General features: G+C 38.5%; 1 protein-coding gene across 1 annotated transcript in view; it reads left to right on the top strand.

The window, feature by feature from the left end:
* Positions 1–27,851, top strand: part of LOC133613399 (aryl hydrocarbon receptor-like) — an 81,864-nt gene that overhangs the window by 44,118 nt on the left and 9,895 nt on the right. Inside the window, exons 3-5 of the mRNA XM_061970921.2 lie at positions 12,154–12,257; positions 26,622–26,711; positions 27,095–27,227. Coding sequence (XP_061826905.2) covers positions 12,154–12,257; positions 26,622–26,711; positions 27,095–27,227 — 327 coding nt within the window. The remainder of the gene's footprint in view (positions 1–12,153; positions 12,258–26,621; positions 26,712–27,094; positions 27,228–27,851) is intronic.

Genomic DNA, 27,851 nt, shown 5'->3' with positions numbered 1-27,851 from the left:
GTATGGCTCGGTTGGTGGAGCGGCCGTACCAGCAACTTTGGGGGGTTAAATCACCAAAAATGATTCCCGGGCGCGGCACCGCTGCTGCCCACTGCTCCCCTCACCTCCCAGGGGGTGAACAAGGGGATGGGTCAAATGCAGAGGACAAATTTCGCCACACCTAGTGTGTGTGTGACAATCATTGGTACTTTAACTTTAACTTAACTTGATCAACGGACACAATCCTGCCAGGGATCGATCCCTTCAAAAATCAGTTTAACTTAACTTGAGGGTTGCAGGTTCGATCCCCGCTTCCGCCATCCTAGTCACTGCCGTTGTGTCCTTGGGCAAGACACTTTACCCACCTGCTCCCGGTGCCACCCACACTGGTTTAAATGTAACTTAGATATTGGGTTTCACTATGTAAAGCGCTTTGAGTCACTTGAGAAAAAGCGCTATATAAATGTAATTCACTTCACAATTCACATCACTTAATTACTGTCGGGTACAAATTCACGTCAAATCAAACGTTGCCATATTTCCGTACCTTTGTTGCACGTCCGGTTGCTCAGGTAGACCATCAGTCAAGCAGCACCGAGAGCGGACTCAACCAAACTCCCTGGTACTAATGTTGTATATATGCTTGGTAGAGAACACTCGAATATAAAGTAAGGCTCCACCCTTCCAAAATGCGCGAGCTTGATGCTAACTTATATTAGATTTGCCATTGACATGCTACTGTTAGCTTTAGAGATTTTTCCCGCTCCCAGTCTGTGGAAAGCTCTCCCTGACCACCTGAGGGAACCACAGACCGTGGATGCTTTTAAACAAGGTTTAAAAACCCTTCTTTTTAAAAACATATTTTTTTTAGATATATGCATACTAGTTCTAGCTATTAGGCTGTTCTAGTTTTTATTTTTATTTATTTGTATTACCTTTTTATTATTTTTATTTTTGTAATACACTGTAGCACTTTGAGGTTGTTTACTCAATGTGAAGTGCTTTTTTACAAATAAAGTATATTATTATTATTATTATTACATTTCAACACTTTGAAATGTATTAATGACAACTACAACTAATATGACACATCTGGTGTGTAATAAGTACGATACTTTCAGTACTAACACTTTGTAGGTCGCAACATAACACATTGAGCTTCAGACAGTAGATACTGGGAAATGGTACCGTGTCAGTTCCAATGTGAACTGTACCTATCCCTGTGTCTTGAGATTAGCATGCCAGGTGCTAGCGGACAGCAGTGAAGTGGAATTGTTGCAGCGACAATCACTTCTGAGATAATACTCTCTCATAAATCTGCATGGAAATGCCAACGGCAACAAAAAATAAACGATTGAATGAAATACAAAATAGTGTTGAGTTTTATCCGAGTGACTTAATCATGTCTGACGGTAAACAGATCTTAGTGGAAGTCAGCATCATCATCATCGAGGACATTTAATAATGTTGTTTGAAAAAAAAAAAAAGCATCCTAAAGGCAGCTGAAGTATGACGAACTGTCAGATGTTCAGGGTCATGGAGCGTCTGTCAGATTGCATTCATCCAGCAGTGGGAGCATACGTCGCCAAACCAGCACACTCACACATATCTCCATGGCCCACACTTGCTGCAGCATGTTAGCTTGACTTTAGCATCCATTAGCAACATTTTCATTCATTGAAACTAAACATTATGACATCATTCTTACCAAAGACCAGTCAAATAATCAATATGTTTTTATGATATATACTGTGTACATCTATATATATATATATATATATATATATATATATGTGTGTATGTATGTATATATATACATGTATGTGTATATATATACATATACATGTATGTATATATATATACATATACATATATATATATGTGTGTATATATACATATATACGTATGTATGTATATATATTAGGACTGCAATTAACGATTAATTTGATAATCGATTAATCTGTCGATTATTACTTCGATTAATCGATTAATAATCGGCTAAAAGAGACAAACTACATTTCTATCCTTTCCAGTATTTTATTTTAAAAAACAGCATACTAGTACCATACTTATTTTGATTATTGTTTCTCAGCTGTTTGTATATGTTGTAGTTTATAAATAAAGGTTTATTAAAAAAAATAAAAATAAAAAAGTATAAAAAAATAATAATAATTGCGTCTGCGCATGCGCACAGCATAGATCCAACGAATCGATGACTAAATTAATCGGCAACTATTTTTATAATCGATTTAATCGATTAGTTGTTGCAGCCCTAATATATATACATATATATGTATGTATGAATATATATATGTATGTGTGTATATATATATATATATATATATATATATATATATATATATATATATATATATATTTATATATATATATATATATATATATATATATATATATATATATATATATATGTGTATGTATGTATGTATGTACATCCATTTGTTGGCCTTCTGGAAGATGTACAGTGTATCGCTCTGACATTGTTACGAAAGGCAATCAATTGATTTTATCAATAGTAGGAAAAGGAAAACATCGGACATATATGTACATATATGTATGTATACATATACATTTATATATACATATATATGTGTGTATATGTATATACACACACACACATTCATTCTTACCAAAGAGCAGTCAAATAATCAATATGTTTATATAAAATATATATATATATATATATATATATATATATATATATATATACACAGACAGACTTGAATAACTTTTAACGTTCTATTAAGAATAAATGAACAATTAGATGAATGATAGTTTACTACAACTGGAAATTACTTCATACGTTCCTGTATACGTAGCTGTTTTATAATGATATTAATATATATAGTGATACATATCAAATATTTGTATATGTAGTGATACATATCAAATAATATATATATAGTGATACATATCAAATAATATATATAGTGATACATATAAAATAATATATATATAGTGATGCATGTCACGGGCAGAGGGGAGTTTGGGCTTCTATGCTTGGGCTGCTGCCCCCGCGACCCGACCTGGGATTAGTGGAAGAAGACGGATGGATGCTTATATATATTGTCTGCTATATATTTATCGCCATATATATTTTGTCCAAGCTCGCTTCTTTCATCTTTGGTGGCTGCAGCTCGATAAAAAACAAAACAGTGAGGTTTTGGAGTCACGCCATATAAGGTCACCCCCATATTCCTTGTTTTCCGCCTGCTCGTTGTGCTAAAATAAGCGCATTCGGGAACGCCAAGATGTTCCATGCAGCTGACTGGAAACGCCCGCGGGCGACCATCACGCCCGCATGTGTGTTACGGCAGCGGGGATGTAAATTTTTCATGGCGCACACTCGTGCCCACTGAAGCTCACTAACCAGATCTGCTCTTTGTCCTCCGCTGGCCAGTGCAGAGGCTTTGTGTTGGCCCACTTTGAAGCGGAGGATTAAGCTACCTGCGATTTTGTGATGTGTCGGCTAAACCAACACAAACACACAGCCGCCAAGCGCTGGCAAAAAATAATAAAATACTGGTATCATAAAAATGTTGACGGGGAACATGTGACTTAATTTTAGAAAAAAATTTTGTGTGCAAAATGTTTGCCGAAAAGACGCAACAACAACATCAAAACAACAATGTTCACCAGTGATCTTGTAGACCTTGTTTTTACTGAGGGCCACATCACAATTATGGGCGGGTCTCGCGTGAGAGGAAGAGGGGGCAGTCTCCTGAAAATGAAGGAAAGCGTCAAAGTTGGAAATTGCCACACATTTTTCATGCATACATCGCAGAGTAATATATTTTGGTACTTGGCGCATGCTAGAGTTAGTATTTTAGCATGCTAGCTTTTTTAGCCAATTTTCCAGGTTTACATCTAAGCATAATTTATTTTGTTACTTGGCGAATGCTACCTATCAGCATGCTAACGTTGGTAGGCTAGCTTTTAAACAAATGTTATAGGTATACACCAGTCATATTTTGGTACTTAATGGATGCTAACGTTAGCATGCTAACTTTTTAAACACATTTGTCAAGTACACTTTTCAGAGTAATATATTTTGGTACTCGACATATGTAACAGTTAGCATATTAGCATGCTAGCTTTTTTAGCCAATTTTCAGATTTATATCTTAGCGTAATTTATTTTGTTACTTGACAAATGTTACCTGTTAGCATGCTGACATTTTTAGGCTAGCGTTTTAAACAAATGTTACAGGTATACAACAGTCATATTTTGATACTCGATGTATGCTAATGTTAGCATGCTAACTTTTCAAACACATTTTCAGGTACACATTGCAGAGTAATATATTTTGGTACTTGACTTGTGTTACAGTTAGTATTTGAGCATGCTAACTTTTTTTAGCCAATTTTCCAGGTTTAGATCTCAGCGTCATTTGTTTTGTTACTTGACGAATGCTACCTTTTAGCATGCTAACGTTGGTAGGCTAGTTTTTTAAACACATTTTATAAGTATACACCAGTCATATTTTGATACTCGATTTACGCTAATTTCAGCATGCTAACTTTTTAAACACATTTTTCAGGTACACATTGCAGAGTAATATTTTTTGGTACTTGACACATATTACAGTTAGTATTTTAGCATGCTAGCTTTTTTTCAGCCAATTTTCCAGGTTTACATCTCAGCATCATTAATTTTGTTACCTGACAAATTTTACCTGTTAGCATGCTGACGTTTTTAGGATAGCTTTTTAAACAAATGTTACAGGTATACACCAGTCATATTTTGGTACTCAATGGATGCTAACGTTAGCAGGCACATTTTTTGAACACATAATTTATGCATATATCGCAGAGTAATACATTTTGGTACTTGACATATGTTACAGTTAGTATTTTAGCATGCTAGATTATTTTTAGCCAATTTTCCAGGTTTAAATCTCAGCGTCATTTATTTTGTTACTTGACGAATGCTTCATTTTAGCATGCTAATGTTGGTAGGCTAGCTTTTTAAACACATTTTATAGGTATACATCAGTCATATTTTGATACTCGATGTATGCTAATGTTAGCATGCTAACTTTTTTAACACATTATTCATGCATACATCGCAGAGTAATACATTTTGGTACTTGACCCATGCTAGAGTTAGTATTTTAGCATGCTAGCTTTTTGAGCTAATTTTGCTAGTATACATATCAGTGTCATATATTTTGGCATTTTACTAATGCTAGCTGCAAGCGGGCTATTGTTAGCATGTTAGCGTAGTACTGTTAGCATGTTCCCCTTTTCGTAACTTGACACTATCTGGCCAGCGTGCTAACTGTTAGCATTTCAGTTCGGTGTTAGCTTTTCAGCTTTCACACGAAATTTCGACGGAAGTTGCATTTTCTAGTTGTTTTGAAAAGGTGAAAACTAGCAAAATGGCCCCCACATCCTTTTGGATGTGTCAGGCCCTCAGTGGAAAAGGTTTGGGCACACCTGCACTAACCGTGCTAACGTGTCTTTGCACTGCCAAGGCCGTTTGTCGCTAACACGATCCGTAATGACTCCCCACGCCATTGGCCGACGACGGCGTCGGATTAGGTCACACGCGGTCGTCAAAAGGACCCGGACCGGTCTTTTTTGGGAATAAGGTCAGGGGGTGTGAGACCAAAGCCGTGTCCCGTGCGAAGGGCCGAGTCGCACCAAGTCCGTAGGACGAGTGCACTGCTTGTTAGCCTCCTTTGAGGACAACAAAAGATCTGACCCACATCCCAGTTACCCAATCAAGTCAGACGTCAGCCCCCCCCCACCCCGGGGTCAAAGGCCATCACGGGTCGCAGACCGGTGCTCCCGCAGGGTCAGAGATTAATGTGGCTGACCACCGCTCAGGTTCTCATGTCTCAATGCAGGCACCTCCCGTTTGCCACTTTTAAAGTTGCATTTTTTTAAACAAATGTTATAGATATACACCAGTCATATTTTGGTACTTGAAGCATGCTAACATTAGCATGCTACCTTTTTAAACCCATTTTATAGGTACACACCAGTCATATTTTGGTACTTGAAGCATGCTAACTTTAGCATGCTAACTTTTTGAACACATTTTTCATGTATACATCGCGGAGTAATATATTTTGGTACTTGACACATGTTACAGTTAGTATTTTAGCATGCTATCTTTTTTTTTAGCCATTTCTCCAGGTTTAGATCTCAGCTTCATTTTTTTTGTTACTTGACGAATGCTACCTGTTAGCATGCTAAAGTTTGTAGTGTAGCTTTTTAAACACCTTTTATAGGTATACACTAGTCATATTTTGGTACTTGAAGCATGCTAACGTTAGCATGCTAACTTTTTGAACACATTTTTCATGTATACATCGCGGAGTAATATATTTTGGTACTTGACATATGTTACAGTTAGTATTTGAGCATGCTAGCTTTTTTTTTTGCCATTTTTCCAGGTTTAGATCTCGGCTTCATTTTTTTTGTTACTTGACGAATGCTACCTGTTAGCATGCTAAAGTTTGTAGTGTAGCTTTTTAAACACATTTTATAGGTAAACACCAGTCATATTTTGGTACTTGAAGCATGCTAACGTTAGCATGCTAACTTTTTTAACACATTTTTCATGTATACATCGCGGAGTAATATATTTTGGTACTTGACACGTTACAGTTAGTATTTGAGCATGCAAGCTTTTTTTTTAGCCATTTTTCCAGGTTTATATCTCAGCTTCATTTTTTTTGTTACTTGACGAATGCTACCTGTTAGCATGCTAAAGTTTGTAGTGTAGCTTTTGAAACACATTTTATAGGTATACACCAGTCATATTTTGGTACTTGAAGCATGCTAACGTTAGAATGCTAACTTTTTGAACACATTTTTCAGGTATATATTCCAGAGTGATATATTTTGGTACTTGACAGATGTTACAGTTAGTATTTGAGCATGCTAGCTTTTTTTTTTAGCCATTTTTCCAGGTTTAGATCTCGGCTTCATTTTTTTTTGTTACTTGACGAATGCTACCTGTTAGCATGCTAAAGTTTGTAGTGTAGCTTTTTAAACAAATGTTATAGGTAAACACCAGTCACATTTTGGTACTTGAAGCATGCTAACGTTAGCATGCTAACTTTTTGAACACATTTTTCAGGTATATATTCCAAAGTAATACATTTCGGTACTTGACACATGTTACAGTTAGTATTTTAGCATGCTAGCTTTCTTTTAGCCATTTTTCCAAGTTTGGATCTCGGCTTCATTTTTTTTGTTACTTGACGAATGCTACTTGTTAGCATGCTAAAGTTTGTAGTGTAGCTTTTTAAACACATTTTATAGGTATACACCAGTCATATTTTGGTAATTGAAGCATGCTAACTTTTTAAACACATTTTTCATGTATACATCGCGGAGTAATATATTTTGGTACTTGACACATGTTACAGCTAGTATTTTAGCATGCTAGCTTTTTTTAGCCATTTTTCCAGGTTTAGATCTCAGCTTCATTTTTTTGTTACTTGACGAATGCTACCTGTTAGCATGCTAAAGTTTGTAGTGTAGCTTTTTAAAACAAATGTTATAGGTATACACCAGTCATATTTTGGTACTTGAAGCATGCTAACATTAGCATGCTAACTTTTTGAACACATTTTTCAGGTATATATTTCAGAGTGATATATGTTGGTACTTGACACATGTTACAGTTAGTATTTTAGCATGCAAGCTTTTTTTTTAGCTATGTTTCCAGGTTTCACATCTCAGCGTCATTTATTTTTTACTTGAAAAATGCTACCTGTTAGCATGCTAATGTTATTAGGCTAGCTTTTAAAATAAATTTCATAGGTAAACACAAACCAAAAAACCTAAGAACAGTACCGGCTAGCTTATGTTACCATAACAAACATTTTTAAAATGTTTTTTACAATTACTTATTATGTTAAAGTCCAAGTCCAGTCCAAGGAATTAGTCAGACAGGAAAGTGAAAACACTAACTTTATGATATGTTTTTGTTTTTGGAGTGGGGGACATATAGTGGCCACAATAGTTCATGAAAAAAAACTCACGAAGCAAATTGATACGAACACGTTTGTTACTGGATACTTTCTGATACGTGGGGACTTTGTATGTGTAAGTAATATGCAACTATAATGATTTGGTACTTGTTTTATACTGGCAAACGTGATGTTGTTTCATGGTTATTACATATGTCTTGCTTGCCTGCTATAGTGTGCTTAGCTGTTGTGTAGCTGCTTGCTCCTAGTAGCATATCGCTTTGCATTTTTACCTTTTGTAAATGACTTTAGTAAAATACAATAAATTGTGTGCTTATTGGCGGACATTCAGATGTTAACTGGCCGTCCAGCTTTGCACAATTTTACGTGGCTCGCCCCATCATTTAAAGTGGCCTGCCACATTGCGGCCTACAATGTCATTTTATGAGGACCGCCATGTTATTCTATCTGACCTGTCGTGTCATTTTATGTGACACGCTGCATTAATTTATGTGTCCCGCCATGTCATTTCATTTGGTATGCCGCATTGTTTTTTGTGGGCTGCCGTATCATTTATAGTGGCCCGCCATGTTATTTTAACTTGCCTACCGGATCATTTTATGTGATATGCTGCATTAATCTACGTGGCCTGCCACATCATTTTATTTGAATTGTATTTAATGTGGGGTGCCATATCATTTAAGTTGGCCCGCCATTTTATTTTATGTGGTCCTGCAGCATTATTTTACCTGACCCGCCACATTATTTTATATGGTCCTGCCGCATTATTTATGTGGCCTGCCGAGTGAATTTATGTGGCCTGCCATATCATTTCATGTGGTCCGACCGCAGCCTCTATTGTGGCCCGCCACATTACTTTGACGTGGCTCGCCATGTTATTTTAATTGGCTCGCCCCATCATTTAAAATGGCCCGCCACATTATTTTATGTGGCCTACAATGTCATTTTATGTGGCCCGCCATGTTATTTTACCTGACCTACCGTGCCATTTTATGTGACACGCCACATTAATTTGTGTCCCGCCATGCCATTTCATTTGATATGCCGCATTGTTTTTTGTGAGCTGCTGTAATATTTTATGTGGCCCGCCATGTTATTTTACCTGACCTACCGCATCATTTTCTGTGATATGCTGCTTTTATTTATGTGGCCCGCCACATTTTTTGATTTGATATGCCGCATTATTTTACGTGGCCCGCCACATCATTTGATTTGATATGCCTCATTATTTTACATGGCCTGCCACATCATTTTATATGGTCCTGCCGCATTATTTATGTGGCCTGTCGATTTGATTTATGTGGCCTGCCACATCATTTTATATGGTCCTGCCGCATTATTTATGTGGCATATTATTTCAAGTGGTCCGGCCGCAGCCTCTATTGTGGCCCGCCACATTACTTTGACATGGCTCGCCATGTTATTTTAAGTGGCTCGCCCCATCATTTAAAATGGCCCGCCACATTATTTATGTGGCCTACAATGTAATTTTATGTGGCCCGCCATGTTATTTTACCTGACCTACCGTGCCATTTTATGTGACATGCCGCGTTAATTTATGTGTCCCGCCATGCCATTTTATTTGATATGCCGCATTGTTTTTTGTGAGCTGCTGTATTATTTTATGTGGCCCGCCATGTTATTTTACCTGACCTACCGCACATTTTCTGTGATATGCTGCCTTTATTTATGTGGCCCGCCACATTTTTTGATTTGATATGCCGCATTATTTTACGTGGCCCGCCACATCATTTGATTTGATATGCCTCATTATTTTACATGGCCTGCCACATCATTTTATATGGTCCTGCTGCAATATTTATGTGGCCTGCCGATTTGATTTATGTGGCATGCCACATCATTTTATATGGTCCTGCCGCATTATTTATGTGGCCTGCCGAGTGAATTTAAGTGGCCTGCCATATTATTTCAAGTGGTCCGGCCGCAGCCTCTAACGTGGCCCGCCACATTACTTTGATGTGGCTCGCCATGTTATTTTTCGTGGCTCACCCCATCGTTTAAAATCGCCCGCCACATTATTTATGTGGCCTACAATGTCGTTTCATGTGGCCCGCCATGTTATTTTACCTGACCTACCGTGCCATTTTATGTGACACGCCGCATTAATTTAAGTGGCCTACAATGTCATTTTACGAGGCTCGCCATGTTATTTTACGTGGCTCGCCCCATCATTTAAAATGGCCCGCCACATTATTTTAAGTGGCCTACAATGTCATTTTATGTGGCCCGCCATGTTATTTTACCTGACCTACCGTGCCATTGTATGTGACACGCCGCATTAATTTATGTGTCCCGCCATGCCATTTCATTTGATATGCCGCATTATTTTTTGTGGGGTTCCGTTCATTTAAAGTGGCTCGCCATGTTATTTTAACTGGCCTACCGGATAATTTTATGTGATATGCTGCATTAATTTACGTGTCCCGCCATCTCATTTCAATTGATATGCCGCATTATTTTTTGTGGGGTGCCGTGTCATTTTAAGTGGCTAGCCATATTATTTTATCTGGCCTACCGCATAATTTTCTGTGATATGCTGCTTTTATTTATATGGCCTGCCACATTTTTTGATTTGATATGCCTCATTATTTTATGTGGCTTGCCACATCATTTTATATGGTCCTGCCGCATTATTTATGTGGCCTGCCATATCATTTCATGTGGTCCGGCCGCAGCCTCTATCGTGGCCCGCCACATTACTTTGACATGGCTCGCCATGTTATTTTAAGTGGCTCGCCCCATCATTTAAAATGGCCCGCCACATTATTTATGTGGCCTACAATGTCATTTTATGTGGCCTGCCATGTTATTTTACCTGACCTACCGTGCCATTTTATGTGACATGCCGCATTTATTTGTGTCCCGCCATGCCATCTCATTTGATATGCCGCATTGTTTTTTGTGAGCTGCTGTATTATTTTATGTGGCCCGCCATGTTATTTTACCTGACCTACCGCATCATTTTCTGTGATATGCTGCTTTTATTATGTGGCCCGCCACATTTTTTGATTTGATATGCCACATTATTTTAAGTGGCCCGCCACATCATTTGATTTGATATGTCTCATTATTTTATATGGCCTGCCACATCATTTTATATGGTCCTGCCGCGTTATTTATGTGGCCTGTCGATTTGATTTACGTGGCCTGCCACATCATTTTATATGGTCCTGCTGCAATATTTATGTGGCCTGCCGATTTGATTTATGTGGCATGCCACATCATTTTATATGGTCCTGCCGCATTATTTATGTGGCCTGCCGAGTGAATTTATGTGGCCTGCCATATTATTTCAAGTGGTCCGGCCGCAGCCTCTAATGTGGCCCGCCACATTACTTTGATGTGGCTCGCCATGTTATTTTTCGTGGCTCACCCCATCGTTTAAAATCGCCCGCCACATTATTTATGTGGCCTACAATGTCGTTTCATGTGGCCCGCCATGTTATTTTACCTGACCTACCGTGCCATTTTATGTGACACGCAGCGTTAATTTAAGTGGCCTACAATGTCATTTTACGAGGCTCGCCATGTTATTTTATGTGGCTCGCCCCATCATTTAAAATGGCCCGCCACGTTATTTTATGTGGCCTACAATGTCATTTTATGTGGCCCGCCATGTTATTTTACCTGACCTACCGTGCCATTTTACGTGACACACCGCATTAATTTATGTGTCCCGCCATGCCATTCCATTTGATATGCCGCATTGTTTTTTGTGGGGTGCCGTATCATTTAAAGTGGCTCGCCATGTTATTTTAACTGGCCTACCGCATCATTTGCTGTGATATGATGCTTTTATTTACGTGGCCTGCCACATTTTTTGATTTGATATGCCGCGTTATTTTATGTGGCCTGCCATATCATTTATGTGGCCTGCGGAAAAAGGCTGGAAATAATAAAGCACTTTCTGAAGAAAGGTGTGTATTATTCTGTCAGTTTTGACAAAACATTTGTTGTTCACTTTAATATTATCTGTGCAATCTTTTACTAAAAACTATAGTCATCAAAAAGTGTTTCTTATGCAAATTGTGTGACAAAGCTCTTATGCATTCATATTCATGTACAGTATATTCACTTTGACATTCAATAACAAGGTCTGTGACCCCCCCCGCTTTGGTGTCACAAGTTTTAGTCCAAACAAAATGTCCGCCTCCTCACCTCTTCTCTGCGTGTCCTCTCCACAGTGGCGCTGAACCACCGAGTGACTCCAGTGGCGTTGAATAATGGCGACGACAACACATCAGCAGCGGCGGAGGCCAAGATACCTGAGGGAGAGCTTTTACTGCAGGTGAGTAAAAGGGAGAAGGCTTCTTGTGACATGACAACTTCTCTTTCTTTCTCGCCCACAAGTCCACAAAAATCTATTCAGGCCACGTCGCAGGACCAACTAAAACTAAAACACTCGCACGTCTGTTTGCTCCTCAGCTGTTACAAGATCATACATGGAGGTGTCATAGTTGGAATGAATCACTTAGCACCATTTTGTGTCATTATTATCACGCTATTGTTGAATGTGCCAAAAATGGTAAAAAAAAAAAAAAGGGTAAAAGAGGGTTAATAGAAGGTGAAAAGAGGTAAAAGAAGGTAAATAGAAGGTAATAAAGGTAAATACAAGGTTAAAAATGTCAATAGAAGGTTCAATAAGGTAAACACAAGGTGAAAATGGGTAACAAAGGTAAATAGAAGGTATAATAAGGTGAAAAAAGGTCAAGTAAGGTGTAAAGGAGTATAAAACATTTAAACAATTAAAAGGTAAAAGATTGTAGATAACAGGTCAAAGCAGTAAAATAGAAGGCAATAGAAGGTCCATCCATCCATTTTCTACCGCTTGTCCCTTTTGGAGTCGCGGGGGTGCTGGAGCCTATCTCAGCTGCCACACACTAAGGCCAATTTAGTGTTGCCAATCTTGAAAAAGTTAAATAGAAGGTAAAATAAGGTAAATAGAAGGTGATAATAAGGAGAAAAAAGGTAAAATAAGGTCAATAGAAGGTGAAAAGGAGGGTAAAAATTGTAAACAATTCAAAGGTAAAAGAAGGTAGATGAAAGGTAAAAAGGTAACAACAGTAAAATAGAAGGTGAAAAGGGGTAAATAGAAGGTCCAGGAAGGTAAAAGTAGGTAAAAAAAGACGTAAATAGAAGGTCAAAAAAGATAATAGAAGGTTAAAATGGTAAAACAAGGTAAGTAAAAGGTGAACAAAGGTAAAATAAGTTGCATAGAAGGTAAACTAAAGTGAAAAGGGTAAACAGGGGTACATAGAAGGGAAAAGAAGGTGAAAAGGGTTAAAACATTTAAATAGAAGGTGAAACAGGGTAAAAGAAGGTAAACAAAAGGTAAAATAGGGTCAATAGACGGTAAAACAAGGTTACTAGAAAGTAAATAGAAGGTGAAAAAAGGTAAAATAAGGTAATTAGAAGGTAAAATAAGGTTAATAGAAGGTAAAACAAGGTTTCTTCAATGTAAATAGAAGGTGAAAAAAGGTAAAATAAGGTACATAGAAAGTAAAATAAGGTTAATAGAAGGTAAAACAAGGTTACTAGAAGGTAAATAGAAGGTAAAATAAGGCGTAAAAAATGTAAATAGAAGGTAAAATGAACGTAAATAGAATGTAAAATAAGGTGAAAATTGGTCAAATAAGGTAAATAGAAGGTATAATAAGGTGAAAAATGTAAAATAAGGTCAATAGAAGGTGAAATGGAGGGTAAAACATGTAAACAATTAAAAAGTAAAAGAGGATAGATAAAAGGTAAAACGTGTAAAAGCAGTAAAATAAAAGGTAAAATAAGGTAAATAGAAGGTAAAAGAAGGTGAAAAGGGTAAAAGAAGGTGAAAAAAGTAAATAGAAGGTACAATAAGGTCAAAAGAAAGCAAAACAAGGTAAATAGAAGGTGAAAAAAGGTTAAATAAGGTGAAAAGGGTAAAAGAGGGTAAATAGAAGGTAAAAGAAGGTGAACAAATTAAATAGAATGTACAAGAAGGTTTAGCATGTTTAGATGTAAAATTGGCAAAAAAAAAAATTTAATTAGCGTGGTAATGTTAGCATGCTAACCTGTTAGCATGTGTTAAGTACCAAGTTATATGACTCTAAGATGTTCGGCTGCAAAATTTGCTAAAAAAAAATGACATGGTAATGTTAGCATGCTAAGAGTTAGCATGTGTAAAGTACCAAGTGATAGGATTCTGAGATTTTCAATTGTAAAACTGCTATAAAAAAAAAATAAAAAGTTAGCATGGTAATGTTAGCATGCTAGCGTCAAGTACCAAGTAATATGACTCTAGGGTGTTTAGATGTAAAACTGGCAAAAAAAATTCAGCACTGTAATGTTAGCATGCTTACATGTCAGCATGTGTTGAGTACCAAGTTATATGACTCTGAGTTGTTCGGCTGCAAAATTTGCTAAAAAAAAAAAATGGCCTGGTAAAATTAGCATGCTAGCATGTAAACTTTAGCATGCTAAGAGTTATCATGTGTAAAGTACCAAGTGACATGATTCTGAGGTTTTCAGCTGTAAAACTTCTAAAAAAAAAAGTTAGCATAGTAGTGTTAGCATGCTTGCGTTAACATGTGTCAAGTACAAAGTGATATGACTCTAGAGTGTTTAGATGTAAAATTAGCACAAAAAAATAGCATGGTAATGCTAGCATGCTACATGTTAGCATGTGTCAGTAGCAAGTTGTATGACTCTGGGGTGTTCGGCTGCAAAATTTTGGTAAAAAAAAATAGCATGGTAATGTTAGCATGCTAGCATGTGAATTTTACCAAGCTAACAGTTAGCATGTGTCAAGTACCAAGTGATATTATTCTGAGGTACCTAGCTGTAAAATTGACCAAAAAAAAGTTAGCATGGTAATGTTAGCACACTAATATGTTAGCATGTGTCAAGTACCAAGGGATTTGACTCTGAGGTGTTTGGTTGTTAAATTGGCTAAAAAAATTAAAAAAAAAAGTTAGCATGGTGATGTTAACACACTAACATGTTAGCATGTGTCAAGTACCAAGTTACCTTACTTTGAGGTCTTCGGCTGCAAAATTAGCTTAAAAAAATGTCATGGTAATGTTAGCATGCTAGCATGTAAACTTTAGCATGCTAACAATGAACATGTGGCAAGTACCAAGTCATATGACTGAGGTGTTCCGCTGCAAAATTGGCAAAAAAATGTAGCATGGTAATGTTAGCCCGCTAACACCTTAACATGTGTCTAGTACCAAGTGATATGATGCTGAGGCATTCGGCTGCAAAATTGCTTTAAAAGTTAGCATTTGAATGCTACTAATGCTGCCTGAGCCTGAGCCAATCAGTGGCCACGATACTGAACATCACACTCTGATTGTTTTGGTCTCGACTAGTGGCCAACACAATGTAGCATTGCTATTTTTAGTTCATCTAACCTTATTAATGCTTCAAAATGCTTAATTTAAGGCAGAATTACGTGGAATAAACAGATAACTAAGATGTGGACGTTGTGTTTAAACGTTCAGCATTTATAGATTGACCTACTTTGTATTGGTGTTAGTATTTTTATGTACAAAACGTCTCAAAAGTGGTTTGGATGAAAGTTTCAAAAATGTAAAACCGCGTCACTTGTCTTGTTTATGGTTTTGTTCCTGGACTGTAATGTGTGACCGGACGGAGCCAAAACTCAAATGGCTGCCAGGTCGCCTTTGATGTGCCGGACTCGTTGATTTTCCAGCCCAGTTCCTCCCAATATGCGCCACACTGGCATGGCAGGGCGGGAAGGAGCTGCTCGTCCGGCTCCAGCGAAACTCGATCTAACCGGGGGGTTTTCTTTCTTGTCCCAAAGTCTCCTGGTTCTTCTGGCTAGCTGGTAATGAAAGATGAAGGCTCACACAGAGTCAGGAGGTGAATATTCCAAATAGGGGGCCTCCTGTTTGATTGGCCAGCACTAGCTTTTTATTTTAGATGGAAAGTACGTGAAATACCACTTTTCCTATGATATCCTGCTAACATTAGCATGCTAACGTAACATGCTGTTGTAACAAGGTGGCTGGGCTATGTGTACGTTGGGAAACCTCACTCCCTGACAACTTCAAAGAGTGTGCTAGCCGCTGGGCTGGGCACACTTACCTCTCAATCTGGCGACGGTGGTGTCAGGTTCAAACACTGATGACATCTATTAAACAAGACAAGAAGCAAGGAATTGAACAGAGACATAATTAAATTTAGCTCAATTGAGGAGAAACGTCTGGACTGTACCCACCACGCTCTGGCGAAAGATTGTACGCCTCTTTTATTCGGACTTTCCCTGATTACATGGCAACAGCTGTTACTAAGGAAAGGGGGTCGTAAACAGCCGTCGCCCTTATCACAAAACACTTCAAAGAAAAGGGGCCTGGAGGGGAGTCAGGCCCTGCTTCCTCTCTGCTTTGTAAATCTCGGGTCAAGACAAAATCTTCCTGTGGATTACAATACATCAAAGAAACTGACACCTTCATGTCGCTTCCCATCCTACACAGTGGAGTTTTACAAGCCTTTTGCTTGGTAGGATCAAAGACAGCTTTTGTCTGCTCGCCGGGAACTCATTGCAACACAAAGTTCGATACAATTATTGCGCAGAGTGGCGGCAGTAAGGGAAGATCGATATCAAAGCTGCATTTTAGATCATTTCAATCATTTAAACCAAAAACTTGTGGCTTTTAATGCTTTTTTTTTTTTTTTGCTATCTTACAAGTATGCTAACATGTTAATGTTAGCATGCTAACGTTTTATGCTAGCTTTATAGCTAACTGTATTTTTCATGGTTTGTGATACTTGACACCATCTTAGAAGTATACTAACTTTCCCTATGTTATCTTACTAACATTAGCATGCGAACGTTTTAAGCTAGCATTTTGGCTAATTTCATTCAATTAAACGTAAAGTTAGTGGATTGTGATACTCTCCACCATTTTGCAAGTATGCTAACAGTTCCCATGTTAACATGTTAATGTTATCATGCTTATGTTTTGTGTTGGCTTTTTGGCTTATTTTATTTGTTTGAACCTACAAATCATGGCTTTTGATACTTGACACCATCTTCGAGGTATACTTACTCATCCAATGCTAATATTAGCATGCTAGCGTTTTAAGGTAGCATTTTAGGTAATTGTATTCATTTAAACATAAAAAAACATGTCCTTGGAAACGTGGCGCCATTTTAGAAGTATGCTAACATATATTACCGTATTTTTCGGAGTATAAGTCGCACCTGCCGAAAATGCATAATGAAGGAAAAAACCATATATAACTCGCACTGGAGTATAAGTCGCATTTTTGGGGGAAATGTATTTGATAAAAGCCAACACCAAGAATAGACATTTGAAAGGCAATTTAAAATAAATAAAGAATAGTGAACAACAGGCTGAATAAGTGTACGTTATATGAGGCATAAATAACCAACTGAGAACGTGCCTGGTATGTTAACGTAACATATTATGGTAAGAGTCATTCAAATAACTATAACATATAGAACATGCTATACGTTTACCAAACAATCTGTCACTCCTAATCGCTAAATCCCATGAAATCTTATACGTCTAGTCTCTTACGTGAATGAGATAAATAATAACATTTGATATTTTACGGTAATGTGTTAATAATTTCACACATAAGTCGCTCCTGAGTATAAGTCGCACCCCCGGCCAAACTATGAAAAAAACTGCGACGTATAGTCCGAAAAATATGGTATGTTAGTTAGTGCTAAGGTTTTACGGTAGAATGTTATCTAATTTTATTCGTAAGTAACTAAAAACCATTGATTTTGATACTTGGCGCCAAACGTAAAAGTATGCTAACTCTTCCTGTTAGCATGTTAACGTTATCATGCTAATGTTTAATACTAGTACTTTAGCTAATTTTAATCATTCGAAACAAAAAATTCATGGATTTTGATACTTGGCGCCCTCTTAAAAATATGCTAACTTTTTGTACAAACCCCGTTTCCATATGAGTTGGGAAATTGTGTTGGATGTAAATATAAACGGAATACAATGATTTGCAAATCCTTTTCAACCCATATTCAGTTGAATATGCTACAAAGACAACATATTTGATGTTCAAACTGATAAACATTATACTTTTTTTGGAAATAATAATTAACTTAGAATTTCATGGCTGCAACATGTGCCCAAGTAGTTGGGAAAGGGCATGTTCACCACTGTGTTACATGGATTTTCCTTTTAACAACACTCAGTAAACGTTTGGGAACTGACGAGACACATTTTTTCAGCTTCTCAGGTGGAATTCTTTCCCATTCTTGCTTGATGTACAGCTTAAGTTGTTCAACAGTCCGGGGGTCTCCGTTGTGGTATTTTAGGCTTCATAATGCACCACACGTTTTCAATGGGAGACAGGTCTGGACTACAGTCAGGCCAGTCTAGTACCCGCACTCTTTTACTATGAAGCCACGTTGATGTAACACGTGGCTTGGCATTGTCTTGCTGAAATAAGCAGGGGCGTCCATGGTAACGTTGCTTGGATGGCAACATATGTTGCTCCAAAACCTGTATGTACCTTTCAGCATTAATGGCGCCTTCACAGATGTGTAAGTTACCCATGTCTTGGGCACTAATACACCCCCATACCATCACACATGCTGGCTTTTACACTTTGCGCCTATAACAATCCGGATGGTTCTTTTCCTCTTTGGTCCGGAGTACACGACGTCCACAGTTTCCAAAAACAATTTGAAATGTGGACTCGTCAGACCACAGAACACTTTTCCACTTTGTATCAGTCCATCTTAGATGAGCTCAGACACAGCGAAGCCGACGCCAGTTTCTGGTTGTTGTTGATAAACGGTTTTCGCCTTGCATAGGAGAGTTTTAACTTGCACTTACAGATGTAGCGACTAACTGTACTTACTGACAGTGGGTTTCTGAAGTGTTCCTGAGTCCATGTGGTGATATCCTTTACACACTGATGTCGCTTGTTGATGCAGTACAGCCTGAGGGATCGAAGGTCACGGGCTTAGCTGCTTACGTGCAGTGATTTCTCCAGATTCTCTGAACCCTTTGATGATATTACGGAGCGTAGATGGTGAAATCCCTAAATTCCTTGCAATAGCTGGTTGAGAAAGGTTTTTCTTAAACTGTTCAACAATTTGCTCACGCATTTGTTGACAAAGTGGTGACCCTCGCCCCATCCTTGTTTGTGAATGACTGAGCATTTCATGGAATCTACTTTTATACCAAATCATGGCACCCACCTGTTCCCAATTTGCCTGTTCACCTGTGGGATGTTCCAAATAAGTGTTTGATGAGCATTCCTCAACTTTATCAGTATTTATTGCCACCTTTCCCAACTTCTTTGGCACGTGTTGCTGGCATCAAATTCTAAAGTTAAAGATTATTTGCACAAAAAAAAAAGGTTTATCAGTTTGAACATCAAATATGTTGTCTTTGTAGCATATTCAACTGAATATGGGTTGAAAATGATTTGCAAATCATTGTATTCCGTTTATATTTACATCTAACACAATTTCCCAACTCATATGGAAACGGGGTTTGTACGTTATCATGCTAACAATAGCACTGTAATGTCTTCTCATTATAACATGCTAACATGACTCTGACTCTGACGATGCTCTGGATTTTTTCCAAACATTTCGGGAGCCCAAAAGTATAAAACTTGCTGCCATACCCGACGAGGCTGCAAAATATGGGGACTTTTGGTGCATGTTAAGGGCCTCAAAAAGTGTCCAAACGTATTGGAGAAAAAACACAGCAATTTTAATAGGGCCCTTGCGATGATGGAAGACAAAAACCAAGATGGGCGACCTCCTGTTCGTTTTCAGGTACGGGTTCCTGAGACTTTTATGTGCGTCCCATCATAATGAACGTTTCCTGCGATTTTGTTGTCGATACGTGAAACTGGTAGAAGGGGCTGATTTTTTTTTTTTTTTTTTTTTTTTGGTCCTGTCCAGCTTCTCAGGCAAATCATATAGTTGATGTAGATGCCCATATCGGCAGTTCAGGTTTACTTTACAAAAGAGAAGTGTAGGATACTTCTCTTGTTGCCTTATTTGTATTTTGACTTTATTAAATGTATTTTTATTATCATTTGGTGCAGCCGGGCCGCAGCAGGAGGGGATAGAAAGAGGAAAAAAAGGAAGACTGAGGGGGGAATTGTGAGGACAAGGGGATTAGACAGAGAGAAAAAAACAACAACAGCAAACACAACAATAACAACAATAGAGCAACATCAGAAAATACGGTATGTACAAATATGATGGTAAAAGTGAAGCAGTTAGTGAAATAAATAATACAGAAATGACAATGAGCATTATTACCGTATTTCCCGCACTATAAGGCGCACCTAGAAACCTCCAATTTTCTCAAAAGCTGACAGTGCGCCTTATAATCCAGTGCGCCTTATATATGGACCAATATTGAGCCACAACAGGTCTCGCAACTACGAGACCTTCTTCTACTAAGCGCTTCTTCTACGGGGGAAAATGAAGTCGGCGGCTGCTTACCGTAGAAGAAGAAGCGCGCGGTGCATGCTGGGATATATGACTGCGCGAGGCGTGCCGTTTCATTTCCATTTGTGTGTTTATGTAAAGACTAGGGGTGTGGGAAAAAATCGATTTGAATTCAAATCGCGATTCTCACGTTGTGCGATTCAGTATCGATTCTCATTTTTCAAAAATCTTTTTTTAAATTAATCAATCCAACAAAACAATGCACAGCAATACCATAACAATGCAGTCCAATTCCAAAACCAAACCCGACCCAGCAACACTCAGAACTGCAATAAACAGAGCAATTGAGAGGAGACACAAACACGACACAGAACAAACCAAAAGTAGTGAAACAAAAATGAATATTATCAACAACAGTATCAATATTAGTTACAATTTCAACATAGCAGTGATTAAAAATCCCTCATTGACATTATCATTAGACATTTATAAATAAAAAAATAAAAATAAGAACACTAGTGTCACAGTAGCTTACACTTGCATCGCATCTCATAAACTTGACAACACACTTGTCAAGACTTGGACTATGGCGTGGTTTGTTCTCCCGTGGTGCAAATGAACATTTGGACCAGACATGGCGTGAAGGTGAAGACATGATTTATTTAAACACTATAACTACAAAAAGAACAAACTAAAGGTGCGCACAAGGCGGAAGTACAAACTTGACAAATGAAACCAATACTTGCACGTGGGCAAAAAAACTAAGGACATGAACAAAAGTCGCTAACTGTGGCATGAATCGAAAAAACTTACTTGGACAGGGCATGAAGTGCGCAGAGGTAAACAGAGTGTGACAGGGGTATGAATCCGGATGTCGCCCGAAAGAAAAACTGAAAACAATGAACTTAAATACTCCAGACATGATTAGTGAAAACAGGTGCGTGACTCAAAACGTGAAACAGGTGCGTGACGTGACAGGTGAAAACTAATGGGTTGCTATGGTGACAAACAAGAGTGCACAATGAGTCCAAACATGGAACAGGTGAAACTAATGGGTAACTATGGAAACAAGACAAGGGAGTGAAAAGCCAGAAACTAAAGAGTCCAATAACTAAACAAAACAAAACATGACTAAAACAAAACATGATTACACAGACATGACAACACTGTGTCCAATATTTTCACAAAGGTAAAATAAGTCATATTTTTGGTTCATTTAATAGTTGAAACAAATTGACATTATTGCAATCAGTTGATAAAACATTGTCCTTTACAATTATAAAAGCTTTTTACAAAAATCTACTACTCTGCTTGCATGTCAGCAGACTGGGGTAGATCCTGCTGAAATCCTATGTATTGAATGAATAGAGAATCCTTTTGAATCGGAAAAATATCGTTTTTGAATCGCGTTGAATCGGGAAAAAAAAAATCGATTTATAATCGAATCGTGACCCCAAGAACCGATATTGAATCGAATCGTGGGACACCCAAAGATTCGCAGCCCTAGTAAAGACCCCAAAATGGCTCCTATTAAGAGACACGCTTACGACGCAGAGTTTAAACTCAAGGCGATCAGTCACGCAGTAGAACACGGGAATAGAGCAGCAGCGGGCATGTTGGATGCCGTATTCGCCCAACTGTTTCATTCGGACACTGAAGAAGAAGAATTTGAGGGATTCGTGGATGAGGAATAACTTCATAAAGTGAGCTTTACATGTTTATTTTGTGTGTTGAGTTATTGATATATTGTTATTGCTCTGCACTATTTGGAGTGTTACTATATTGTGATTTCACTAACGTTTGATTTATCGTAACAGTATCACTGTTTTTTACGTGTTTATTGAATCGAGGAAAAGTTCCCCTCCACTATGTGATATAAATGTTGCACTACATGTTATACCTTGCTGTTGTGAAAAGATAAACAAAACACCACGTCACTGACTTTACCTCGGGGAAAATAATAAAACAGCTGTTTATTCATTTTGGGAGTGAACGGAGTTGTCAGAACGCTGGTGTGTAATCTATTAATAAAGTTTGACTGACCTATCTGACTGTTTTGTTGACATTCCCTTTAAAGCGCAGCTCCATCTAATGGATGCATAACGTAATCCCAGCCTCTACCGTCTATTCTATGTGCCTTATAATGCGGTGCGCCTTATATATGAACAAAGTTTTAAAATAGGCCATTCATTGAAGGTGCGCCTTATTATCCGGTGCGCCTTATAGTGCGGAAAATACGGTACACTACAAATGGAGCAATACAAATACCAATAGAAATAGCGCTATTGATAATGAACAATACCAATAATTTACCTCTATTATCAACAATACAGTTGTTTACATTTTTTTAAGGTGGCGCTAGAGAGCCAATTTTGAAATTTCATTTTCGGGACCACGAAAATATAAACATTTTGGCTGAGGCTGCAAAATATGGGGACTTTTGGTGCATGTTCAGGCATACTTGCCAACCCTCCCGAATTTTCCGGGAGACTCCCGAAATTCAGCACCTCTCCCGAAAACTATATTTTGCTAAAAACATCAAAATTAATTGTATTTTTATTTGTATTTTTTCCTGACTCCTTATTACATCCAGCCATATAATTATACATTAAAATAAACATATTTGAAATAATTGATTTTAAATTATAATAATTCATTTAAAATTACCATATTTAATTATTAAAATAATTTCTTGTTTATCAACAACTTTAGCATTTTATTCATTACATTTTGAAACTCTCAGAAGCCAAGTTATGTTATATTCCTTAATATTTATTTATGCAAGTTTGAAGTATCAATTATCTAAACACAGCTTTGTTTGCATATTTTCAGGATATATATATATATATATATATATATATATATATATATATATATATATATATATATATATATATATATATATATATATATATATATATATATATATATATATATATATACACATATATATATGTATATGTGTATATATATATATATATATATGTATATATATATATTTATATATAAATATGTATGAAATACTTGACTTGGTGAATTCTAGCTGTCAATATACTCCTCCCCTCTTAACCACGCCCCCAACCACGCCCCGCCCCACCCCCACCCCCGACCACGCCCCCCACCTCCCGAAATCGGAGGTCTCAAGGTTGGCAAGTATGTGTTCAGGGCCTCAAAAAGGCGTCAAAACCTGTAGGCAGCAAATTATGGGGACTCTTCATGCATGTTAAGGGCCTCGAAAAGGCGTCCAAACATGTAGAAGAAAAAACAGCAATTTCAATATGGCCCTTGCGATTGCGATGATGGAAGACAAAAAACCAAGATGGCCGACTTCCTGTTCATTTTCAGGTACGGGTTCCTGAGACTTTTATGTGCGTCCCATCATGATGGACGTTTCCTGCGATTGTCTTGTCGATACGTGAAGCTGGTAGAAGGGGCACATTTTTTTTTCTTCTAATTTTCAAGCTGGCGCTAGGGAGCCAATTTTGAAATTTCAGTTTTCAAAAACATCCCATTTTTCGCTGGTGCCGCAAAATACGGTGACTTTTGGTGCATGTTCAGGGCCTCAAAAAGGCGTCGAAACCTGTAGAGGAAAAAACACAGCAATTACAAAAGGGCCCCTGCACCGCTTGCTCGCTGCTCGGGCCCTAAACAGGTGACTCTGCCTGGAAAGTAACGTGGAAACATCTTTAGTCGATACAAACCACAAAAGTCAAACATTCTTTCACAGCGTTTAGCATCAGTTTGGTGGCAGCTAATGTGCAATCTCCACCTTTGACATTTGGGTGTTGATGTTTATTGTGGTAGACGCGTGGCAGATAATTGTACTGACTCGCTGCGAGTGTTTGTGTGTGTATGTGTGTGTGTGTGTGTGTGTGTGTGTGTGTGTGTGTGTGTGTGTGTGTGTGTGTGTGTGTGTGTTTGTCATCCAAAAGAATAACATGAAGTCTCCAGCGTGAGTCACTCGCTCGACCCCAGGGCTGGTTTTGGAAAGACTTGTGTGTGTTTTTGTTGTTGTTGTTGTGACCTGTTTGTTTACGGAATGTTGTTACGGAAAGGGCATGTGCACATTTAGGGGAGGTGGAAATATCAGTGCGTCTTCTTTTCTACCATTTCAGTGGCACGTTCTCTCCTTTCCATAGGTCTTGACTGTTGTCAGAATTTTTTTTAAATGTTGTCCATGTAAACCAGCGTCCTTTGTAGTGGACATTCGGGCTATTTTTTTTCCGAAATGTGTAACCCTGACAGAAAGATGTAATGAGCCTTCATTAGGCCCATGGAGGTTTAAAGGGGAACATTATCACAATTTCAGAAGGGTTAAAACCATTAAAAATCAGTTCCCAGTGGCTTAAGTTTTTTTCAAAATTTTACCCATCACGCAATATCCCTAAAAAAAGCTTCAAAGTGCCTGATTTTAACCATCGTTATATACACCCGTCCATTTTCCTGTGACGTCACATAGTGAAGCCAACACAAACAAACATGGCGGAAAGAACAGCAAGCTATAGCGACATTAGCTCGGATTCAGACTCGGATTTCAGCGGCTTAAGCGATTCAACAGATTACGCATGTATTGAAACGGATGGTTGTAGTGTGGAGGCAGGTAGCGAAAACGAAATTGAAGAAGAAACTGAAGCTATTGAGCCATATCGGTTTGAACCGTATGCAAGCGAAACCGACGAAAACGACACGACAGCCAGCGACACGGGAGAAAGCGAGGACGAATTTGGCGATCGCCTTCTAACCAACGATTGGTATGTGTTTGTTTGGCATTAAAGGAAACTAACAACTATGAACTAGGTTTACAGCATATGAAATACATTTGGCAATAACATGCACTTTGAGAGTGCAGACAGCCCAATTGTCATCAATTAATATATTCTGTAGACATACCCTCATCCGCTCTCTTTTCCTGAAAGCTGATCTGTCCAGTTTTGGAGTTGATGTCAGCAGGCCAGGGAAGCTCGGGTCGATATTCTTCTCTTGATCATCTTCGGTGGCATAAGGGACGGTGCGAGCCAAGACATCCAGGGGGTTTAGCTCACTCGTCTGCGGGAACAAACTGCCGCCATTTCTTGCCGTGCTACCGAGGTCCTTTGTCCCTGAATTACTCACACACTCCGGCAGATTCAATGGGGGTCTGGCGGCAGATTTCTTTGACTTTATCGTTGGAAATGCATCTGCTTTGAGTGTCGCAGGATATCCACACATTCTTGCCATCTCTGTCGTAGCATAGCTTTCGTCGGTAAAGTGTGCGGAACAAACGTCCAATTTCTTGCCACTTTCGCATCTTTGGGCCACTGGTGCAACTTGAATCCGTCCCTGTTCGTGTTGTTACACCCTCCGACAACACACCGACGAGGCATGATGTCTCCAAGGTACGGAAAACAGTCGAAAAAACGGAAAATAACAGAGCTGATTCGACTCAGTGTTTGAGAAAATGGCGGATTGCTTCCCAATGCGACGTCACATTGTGAGGTCATCGCTCCGAGAGCGAATATTAGAAAGGCGTTTAATTCGCCAAAATTCACCCATTGAGAGTTCGGAAATGGGTTAAAAAAATATATGGTCTTTTTTCTGCAACATCAAGGTATATATTGACGCTTACATAGGTCTGGTGATAATGTTCCCCTTTAAAGGAAAGAAACATAGTTTTGCTCATACTAAGGGTTTGATGCCAATTGAACTAATTGGCATCAAACCCTTAAAGTAGCAGTAGAGTGTAGAAACAAGTTGATTTTATGTGCTTATTTGTATTTCATTGTACTCATTAAACATATTTGCCAACCTTGAGACCTCCGAATTCGGGAGATGGAGGGGTAGCGGGGGGTTTATATATTTTCAAGTTTTTCTTATTTTTATAAATATTCCGTTCATGAATGAGAATATCCGTTCGAATCAAAAACCAATTCTGAATCAAATCGTTACCCCCAAGAATCAAATTGAATCGTGTGGTGCCCAAAGATTCACTGCCCTACAGTGAAGTGTCCAAGCCCAGGTTGATCGTTTTTTACAACCAGTTTATGCTAGTTGACGACGGAACTGAAATCCAATGTTGACACTGAAACAAATGTTGTCAAACCTTTGAGTTTGTGCCATTGGTACAGTTCTCAACAAGAACATTTATGTTTGCTGTGTTTTTTATTCCAGGCCAAGATTATGTAACGTACGCAACTAAAATTAGCTGCATGCCTTTCCCACTTTGACGTTCACTGACTCTGTGTTCCTTCCCTGAAGGCTCTCAACGGGTTTGTCCTGGTGATCACCGCCGGCGGTACCATCTTCTACTCCTCCCACACCATCCAGGACTACTTGGGCTTCCACCAGGTCATTCATTGCTCGCTGTTTTATGCTCGGTCACTTCCAAGTTGGCCTTAAATGAACATTTCCAAGGCCTGGCTTTACCACCCCATGTTTGGATAGACAGCTTGCGTGCAGTGTCTGCTGGGAGTTTCTCAGCATCCTGGAGTTCCCTCCCAGCATCCAACCACCCCTCCAAAAAAAGAACACAGACGTGACCTTTTCTAGTTTGGCCTTTTGTTTGAAAAGCAAGTCACAACAGTTGAGCACACGGATCACTTATCTAGACAACAACGTCATGCAGCACCGATATATTTTCTACACTAATCCATCGTATCATGTTAGCATAGCTCAACTGTTCGTTTCGGAACAGACTCCATTTCTGAGCCCTTTGGTCATTCTTTCCCTAGACCGACGTCATGCACCAGAGTGTGTACGAGCTCGTCCATACAGAAGACCAGCAGGAGCTCCGAAGAAACTTGCACTGGGCGCTGAATCCGCCGCCTGCGGCGACATCCACTGTCAGCCAGGACTCACCCCAAGGTGGTTCATCTCTTCTTCATCAAAAAAAAACCCTAATACATTTTGACAACGCTGGGAATTGCGGGTTGTTTACTGTCGCGTTTGTAGACATTCCTTTTGAACGTGTCTTTAGGAAGAGCCCCTGTTGGCCTACACACATTTGGGCTTCGATATTAGACACAGTTTAGGTATTAAGCCTTAAAACCATCCTCAGGTCGGGTCACATGACCCTGTAATCTTCAGCAGGGGCTTACAAGGTGAAGTGGTCCCCATCTGTATTTTGGGTTTTAAGGTGCTTAGGTTTGTGTCTTGGTTTTTAGCAACTTGACACAGGCTCTGACAAAACCAACCCTAACTCTTAATGACAAAATCACTTAAGATGGAGTTACACGGTTGAAGAGCAGAACCTACAAATCTTTAAAAAAAAATCAGTTTCAATGTTTCTTCTTTTCTTTTCAATTGTTGACTCCTCACATTAAATATTGAACCAAGGAAAATACATTTTGGAGGCTCATTTCGCCAATAAATTATACACTAGTCCAAGCAAATGTTTGGAGTCCTCACGCTCCATCCGAAGCAGAATTTTTGATTGGGTTTCGGAAGTTCGGAAAGTATAGGACTGTGCAAAATCTTAATTCCAAAGGT

This window comes from Nerophis lumbriciformis, linkage group LG13 (genome assembly GCF_033978685.3).
Source record: "Nerophis lumbriciformis linkage group LG13, RoL_Nlum_v2.1, whole genome shotgun sequence".
Taxonomy (NCBI): domain Eukaryota; kingdom Metazoa; phylum Chordata; class Actinopteri; order Syngnathiformes; family Syngnathidae; genus Nerophis; species Nerophis lumbriciformis.
The sequence above is the reverse complement of the archived record's forward strand: the minus strand, read 5'-3'. Positions and strand labels throughout refer to the sequence as shown.